General features: G+C 39.0%; 1 protein-coding gene and 1 pseudogene across 1 annotated transcript; both read left to right on the top strand.

The window, feature by feature from the left end:
- Nucleotides 1–1,622: 1,622 nt before the first annotated feature.
- On the top strand, nucleotides 1,623–4,267 carry LOC117331139 (annotated as a pseudogene).
- A 64-nt stretch (nucleotides 4,268–4,331) lies between these two features.
- LOC117331138 (glutenin, low molecular weight subunit-like) lies at nucleotides 4,332–6,163 on the top strand. Its single transcript, XM_033889733.1, has 4 exons — nucleotides 4,332–4,388; nucleotides 4,777–5,042; nucleotides 5,351–5,512; nucleotides 6,154–6,163. The coding sequence occupies exons 1-4, from the start codon at nucleotides 4,332–4,334 to the stop codon at nucleotides 6,161–6,163; spliced, it is 495 nt and encodes a 164-aa protein (XP_033745624.1).
- The last annotated feature ends 1,685 nt before the right edge of the window (nucleotides 6,164–7,848 follow it).

Genomic DNA, 7,848 nt, shown 5'->3' with positions numbered 1-7,848 from the left:
ACACGTGTCACTGTTATTGTTTACAAATGTAGTCGATGGAAATATGTTGGTTACATGGTACTAGTAGTACTTGTTTACGTTATAACTAAACATTGTGTATTTTAGGTTAAAATGTTCAGGTATACAGATATATCTACAGTGTGTGTAGTATGCACCCTATATATGCATCTCCTTTAAATATCTTTTCTTAAATCATGTTTAGAGGAATGGGCTGAAATAGATGCTCCAAACCAGGTTATTGAATGGATACGTGATGGCATAAAAATTCGTTTATAGAACAACCTGACCAACAGTTTTCCCAAAATCACAACTTACCTGATAATCAGAAAAAATTCATATCGGAAGAAATTTATTCATTGCTTGAAAAGGGGATATATATCTAAAGTAGAATATGTACCTCACTGTGTAAGCCCGATAGGATGTGTTCAGAAAAAGAATGGGAAATACAGGCTTATAACAGATTTACGATATGTAAATTCATATTGTAACACACCTAAGTGTAGATATGAGGATATTAAAATTCTACCAGAGATTGTAAAAGTAAAAGATCATCTAGTTACTTTAGATTTGAAAGATGGATTTTTTCATGTGCCAATAGCCGATTCATGTAGAATATTTTTAGGCATTTTTTGGAATGAGCAATATTATGTATGGAATGTGCTTCCATTTGGTTAACAATGTAAAGTATTGAGACCAGTCATTGTTTATTTGCGTAGCCTCGGTATAAGACTTACCATATATGTAGATGATGTTTTGATTGCTGGAGCAAGTGATGAGATACAGTCGCGGTCTGATTGTGTACTTAATGTGTTCAAACGATTAGGATCTGTGGTTAATTTTGAAAAATCAAATTTGTTACCAGAGACTACAAAACAGTTCCTTGGTTATATTATAGACACTTCCGGTAATGAAGTTGTACTAAAGGTACCTAAACCAAGGATTAGAAAAATCCATTGTGACATTAAAAGACTATTGAAACAACAAAATGTGAAAGCTAGCATTTTGGCTAGAATAGCTGGACAGTGTATTTCTACCGCAAAAGCCATATTTCTAGGAAAACTAAAACTGCGTTCAGTGTACCGATTACTAGGTAGTCGTACATCTTGGCGATCTGTTCTCGTGTTAGATGAGTCAACTATCAAGGACCTGAACTGGTGGCTTGATGCGTTAGAGACATGGAACGGTTGTACAATAATCACTCCAGTGGTCCAAGGGTAGATAACTACCGATGCATCCCAAAGTGGATGGGGGGCAACTTACCTCAACAAGGATGCTCAAGGATTTTGGAACACAGAAATAAGCAATCTTTCATCAAACCACAGGGAAATGTGAGCGGTGTTAATGGCAATAGTGTCATTTCGTACAGACATAACGGGAAAGACAATTAAAGTATTATCAGACAATATCTCAACCGTGGCATATTTGAATCATATGGGGGGCCCAAGCAAAGACTTGACAAAATTAGCGGAAGCTATATGGGCCGAGGCAATAGACAATCATGTGATGTTAGTGTGCCGACATATTCCGGGAATCGACAATACAACTGCCGATCAATTGAGTCGCATGCAAAGCCATTTCGAGTGGAAACTACACCCCGCAATATTCAATACCATAGACAAAATATGGGGCCCACATACAGTGGACCGCTTCGCTTCGCTACAGACTGCACATTTAGCAAGATTCAACAGCAGATTTTATCACCCCCTCTCAGAAGGAGTGGACGCGCTTGCCCAGCAAAACTGGGCTGTGGAAAAAAAAATTGTGAATCCGCCATTCCGCCTAATAACACAAATTTTGGACGTTCTTCAATCTCAAAAGGCACAGGCTACAGTGATAGCACCTTACTGGCCAGCTCAACCGTGGTTTCAGAGACTTCGTGTGGCATCAATATGTCAACCATTCAAAATTCCAAACACCGCAATAATCAGTCTCGGAAAGAAGGCGGAACCACTACGAAATCAAAAATGGAGAACATATGCATGGAGAGTTTGTGGCAAGAAACTTTGACTAAGAAAGGGTGGTCTCCACGTGCTATCAGACAATTTTCTATGTGTTTAGCACCTTCTACCCTACGATTGTACAATGGATATTTGTTACAATGTTTTACATTTTGTGATAAAATAGGTGTAGAGTTCAGCCATTTAGATTCTGCTGGACTTGTTGATTTTTTGTGTGAACTAGCAGATTCTAGCGATCGACCAAAATCCAAGTTAAATTCTGCATTGGCAGCTACAAATCTAGCTTTTTATGCATTATAACTACCTAGTCAACTTCTGAATGTTGTACTCTGCAAGAAGAATGATGGGCAGCGGTTTCATTTTCCAGCTTGTATCTACAGAACCTGCAAGAAATGTACCAAATTAGACACCACCACCTTATTATCTGCTTACTTCTCTTGTGGAGCCAAAAAGAAAAACAAACCAAGTAATGACTTAGTGACTTGGAATCACTGGGAAAAAAAGAAAATGGACGGGAAGATGAGAAGAGTCCTGGAAAGCAAGCGATAACAGTTACTACTATGCTTGAGGAACTTGCGTCAGATATTGATAGGCCTGTGCAAAGTACCAGTTTTTCAGAACACTTGTTTGTTGGTCAATGGCAACAGCGGCAGTTCTCAGAACTGAAAAGAAACCTGCCCCAAGACTCTGTTTTACTTGTTATGGATTTCGGAAAGAACCGAACTGATATCAAGATGAACCAAAGTCGGTATTTTCACAGCAAAGCAGATCACTATCCATCCTATAGTGGTGTTTTACCACTCTCCTGATGTTCCACAGTTGATTGTTCGAAACTCTCTTATCTTTCTTAGTGATGACATTAATCATGACTATCATGCCGTGGACCATTTTCTTGAGAGATCTGTACAGTACCTGAAGGAAACAGAAATTCCATTTTCCAAACTTATTGTTTTCTCAGATGGGTGTGCGGCCCAGTACAAGGGGAAGGGGTCATTTGCTGACCTTAGCCTTAAGAGCATTCAGATAGAGAGGAACTACTTTGGATCTGACCATAGAAAGTCAGAGAGTGACGGAGAACTAGGATGTATCAACAGAGCTGTGGATATGGCAATACTGGGAAGGAATGTCTGTATAGCTGGTTCAGGAGATATGTATGCCTGGTGTTCTACAAGTAATATCTGCTTGCATGAAGCTGGATCTAAGCGCAGATTCTTCCTGGTGGATACAAAAGACATCGACAGGGACACGGAGCCAACTAACATCACAACTCTACAAGGTTGCAGAAAACTCCATCAGATAATAAACGCCCCTTCATCACCCTATGAGTTGATGGTCAAGAAGCTATCGTGTTACTGTGAAAACTGCAGAAGTGGCAAGACAGAAGACTGTCCAAATAAGGAGTACACGGGACAAAATCAGCACAAAACATTGAAAAAGTTAACAAGAGGGAAAACTTCTAAGGCTAGCTCAACTATTCCGCCATGCAAATCAACACAACCGGTCCAAAAGACACCCAACAGTAAATCAGAAATCTGGTATTGAGCTTTGGGAGAAATTCAATACTTGTCAGACCTATGATGACTTGCAGCAAATTGTGGTTGAAACCAAACTACCCACTTTACCTCAACTGCCAGATGTAACATTTGTTTCACACAGAAGAGTGATTGATGAAAGTGTACTTGGTCTGATGCCCGAAGAACAGAAAGACAAAGGTTTATTTCTTTCCATTGTATACGGTGATGGTAATTGTTTACCAAGATGTGCAAGTCTTCTCCTATATGGTCATGAAGAGAACCACTTTGAAATGCGAGCTAGAATTATAGAAGAGCTGGTCAGAAACGAAGAAATTTACCTGGATGACAATTATTTGAAGGAAGGTTCAAATCCATGTGGCCATGGAAATGTAGCGGTACAGTTTGCCATGTTCTTCGAACAGTATGCTGCTGAAAAGCTGACAGATCTGACAATCCAACGAATTTTTCGTGCTGAAGAGCTTGGTCTTTGCAGAAGTGGGAGATACATGAGCATGTGGCAGATTGCTGCCTTGTCTAATGTTCTTCAATGTGTTGTCGTATCGGTTTACCCTCTTTATGGTGGAAGAACAATTAAAAAAGGACTGTCACCGAAGGTTTCTTCAGCACAAATCCAATGAGAGCGTAATGACTGCCAAAGAAGTCTACATTATGTGGAGCAATGTACGTGGTAGTAACATATCAGAAAAAGACTGGCATCCAAATCACTTTGTGCCTCTTTTGAAGACCAATATGCCCCATTCACAGCTTGACGACGATGAAACACTCCACATGTGACGATGAAGCACTATCCCCTATATATGCATTTAACGTTGATGATGAGGATGCCCAAGACTCTTTCATGGACAGCAGTCTTGTTAATACTATTCTTCAAGGACTTGACGACAATGCTGATGAGGTAAGATTGATTAATCAATATATTTTTTATTCTTTATTTTTGCTGATAATCTTCATCCCATGTATGCTTTTTATACGCCCGTCAAAAATGACGGGGCATATTATGGTATAGTGTTGTTCTTCCATCCGTCCGTCGTGAACTTTTATTTGTCCAGAGATCCCCCTCCTACAGTTTTCACCCAATATCTTTCAAACTTGTTAAGCCTAATCATTATGACATGAAGTTGTGTTTTCCTGAATGGCAGTTCGATTTGACAATATTTACTAGAGTTATGGCCCTTTGGGACTTCATATCTGATTTGATGCACTTTTCGGATATTATGTAGAAAGTTATGATATGTACATACATAAGTGGATATATATGATAAGCTGCAACCCTATCTAACCAGGTCCCATCATTGTTCCCGAATGACCAGCTCCCATATTCCGAGGAGGACCAGCCCGCATCTTCCCTGGAGAACCAGTCCCCATCTACACAGGAGAACCAGTCCCCATATACACAGGAGAACCAGTCCCCATATACACAGGAGAACCAGTCCCCATATACACAGGAGAACCAATCCCCATATACACAGGAGAACCAATCCCCATATACACAAGAGAACCAGTCCCCATCTACACAGGAGAACCAGTCCTCATCCTCTGAGGGGAACCCGTTTCTATCTTTTCAGGAGAACTAGTCACAAGCAAGGTACATTTTAGGGAGATCAATAGTTTGGTTTGGTTTATTTTGTTTAACGACCTATTAACAGCTAAGGTCATTTAAGGACGGCCTCCCGTGCGTGCGACATGCATGCGTGTGGTGAGTGCGTGTGTGTGGGAGATCAATAGTATAGTATGATAAAAATCAGTGTGCCCCATTTACAAATAAAAATGCTCTGAAGTTTAGTCTTGGATCAATGTTAAAACTTTTATTTATAATGCATCCGTCAAACATTTGAATGTCCATGTTCAACATTTCAGGTTTCAAACAGGGTCTTCAGAGGAGAACGCTCCCCCATCTACCCAGGGGAACCAGTCACCATCTAAACAGGAGAACCAGTCCCCATCTACACAGGAGAACCAGTCCCCATCTATACAGGAGAACCAGTCCCCATCTATACAGGAGAACCAGTCACAAGCAAGGTACATTTATAACTTTTTATACTTTAACAGCCAGTATCACTTATGGAGATCAATACTTGTATAGTATGACAAAATTAGTGTGCCTCAGTTTCAAGTTTAAATGCGCAGAATCTTTAGTTTAGTCTACAGATCAAATCATCAAAGTTAAACCTTTATAATGCATCCATCCTACATTTGAACATCCATGTTCAACATTGCAGGTTTCAAACAGGGTCTTATCTTCCTATTAAGCATGGAAATATGACTTTACCAGCGGTTGTAAGTTGGCCAGTTAATTCCGGATTCATTTCAATTACTTGTTATGTAATTGATAAAATGTTATTTTAATGAAACATCTACTCAACCCCATGAATCTAGATTCAAACGTCTTCAAACCAATGGTGAAGATTTATCAATTACTCTCTATTGAATAATCAATTTAAATAAATTTTATGAACAAACCCTTGAAGAAACTTGGGGTAGGTAGATGTTTAACTAGAATAACCATAACCCAAATTTGTCAATGGTACCTGTAGTGTCTCAGTAGATGTATTGGACCACTTCTGGCATGCATTACATCATCTGCTACAAACCATTGTCATTTTTTGTTAAGTTTTTTGTTGATCCATGGTTTCTAACATGTGGCTTTCTTATTTCTGCAGGTATACTTAAATCAATTGCCAAGTACTATCAAATTTTAGCACATTACATTGTACCACTTTTGGTTTTAAATAGGAGCCACGATAAATTCACACATCCACATTAATACCTGTAAAATCGGCTCTCAACATAGTCCTTTCAGTGTTAAGAGTGCCAAAATAAGATTACCACTCAAGATATATTTTAACTTTTACGGAAGCAAGAAAGATAGAGTTGTGTCGTTGAAAAAAGTCATGTAAATAAATTAAACATAATTTTTAAATAAAAATAGTACTGCTGTCTGATGAATTTTCCTTTCAAACCTGTTCTTATTTCAAGTGACATCATGTTTGACATATGTTGCAAAAGTAGAAGTTTTAAACTAAATGCAAGGCTTTATCTATATCAGGTTATTGAAAATTTATTCATATTTAATGATTGACTAACTTGCAAAAGGATTTACTTAATGTAGATTTAGAAGTTGATTGAGACTTGGTAATGAATCTTAAACTTGAAAATGTACATGTAATTACATCTGAAGCGATCTTCTCTTTAGGTCGACAAATGGCCCTTTGTGCAGTTTTTCAAGAACGTCTCATAAAAAAAGAAGACTTCGTCATGCCAATGGGTAGGAGGTGACCTGGTGATAATGTGAGCGGGTGGGGTGTGCTGCTAGGTGTCTTCGGCAGAATTGTACCTGCTGCCCCCATTGCATGATCGTAAGAGGCGACTAACTTTGGGATCTTATCTTTTCTCTTTCTTAACAGCTTTCTTCTTCCTAATGTCTCCCTTGACAATGCCTCACTTTTGGCCTTTAGGTTCTGTCCCCTAGCCGAGACATACCAGAGTCTTTAAAAATGGTAGTTGCTACTCCTGCTTAGCGCTCAGCATATTAGGAGTGGGACGACCGGTTCGCCCGTTGTCAGTATAATGTGACCGGGTGGGGTGTGCTGCTGGTTGTCTTCGGCAGTATGCTTCAGTGAGGTAGCACTATAAATCGGCAAACGTTCCGGCCTATCACAAGGAGACTTAACACGAACATACCGCAGCCTCCCAAAACACACATACGCAATCACCACACGCATGCATGTCCCATGCACGGGAGGCCGTCCTTAAATGACCATAGCTGTTAATAGGGACCAACCAACCAATTGTTTTCCCAAAGACTTTAGTGTTAATGTTTTGGAGTATTTCATTCAAATTCTTGAATTCAATATGACAATTATGATTTATAACAAAAGTTTAGGGTCTGATATAACACCTAATAAAAAAAAACTTAGGTCCTTCAGCTCAAATTTTCCCCAGGGTAGCCATTTTGAAAATGGGTGAATTTCGCAGAAAAAATTCTCAAAAATCTTAAATGTTTACCTGTTAAATATTATTACCTGAACTTTTGGGAAAACAATCAATCGGACTTACGAAATGTATATCAACATTTCTTATTGATAGTTACCTATCAGGCTACATATCTATTTTCTCACTTCATAACATACTGGCCAATCAGTGGCTGCCAGACATTTTATCCTTGGCTCAACTTTCTATACACAGGGACTGTTTCAAAAATATATTTTTTCAATTGGTTGGTTGTTCCCTAATAGGACTTTAAACAAAATAAACCAAACCAGCTTACGTACACTGTTGACGCCTTCGGTTCAGATAACCAAAAAAAGGTTGTTGCTTCTTCTGATTAACGCTTTGTATTCCTGGAGTGAGACGAC

This window comes from Pecten maximus, chromosome 7 (assembly GCF_902652985.1).
Source record: "Pecten maximus chromosome 7, xPecMax1.1, whole genome shotgun sequence".
NCBI lineage: Eukaryota > Metazoa > Mollusca > Bivalvia > Pectinida > Pectinidae > Pecten > Pecten maximus.
The sequence above is the reverse complement of the archived record's forward strand: the minus strand, read 5'-3'. Positions and strand labels throughout refer to the sequence as shown.

Bases quoted from the DNA above. Each gene is read 5' to 3' on its own strand.
- LOC117331138 (XM_033889733.1), top strand. From the start codon at position 4,332: ATGGACAGCAGTCTTGTTAATACTATTCTTCAAGGACTTGACGACAAT. The intron at 4,389-4,776 runs GTAAGATTGATT...CTATCTAACCAG, and splicing joins TTGACGACAATGCTGATGAG to GTCCCATCATTGTTCCCGAA. The intron at 5,043-5,350 runs GTTTCTATCTTT...TCAACATTTCAG, and splicing joins TCATCCTCTGAGGGGAACCC to GTTTCAAACAGGGTCTTCAG.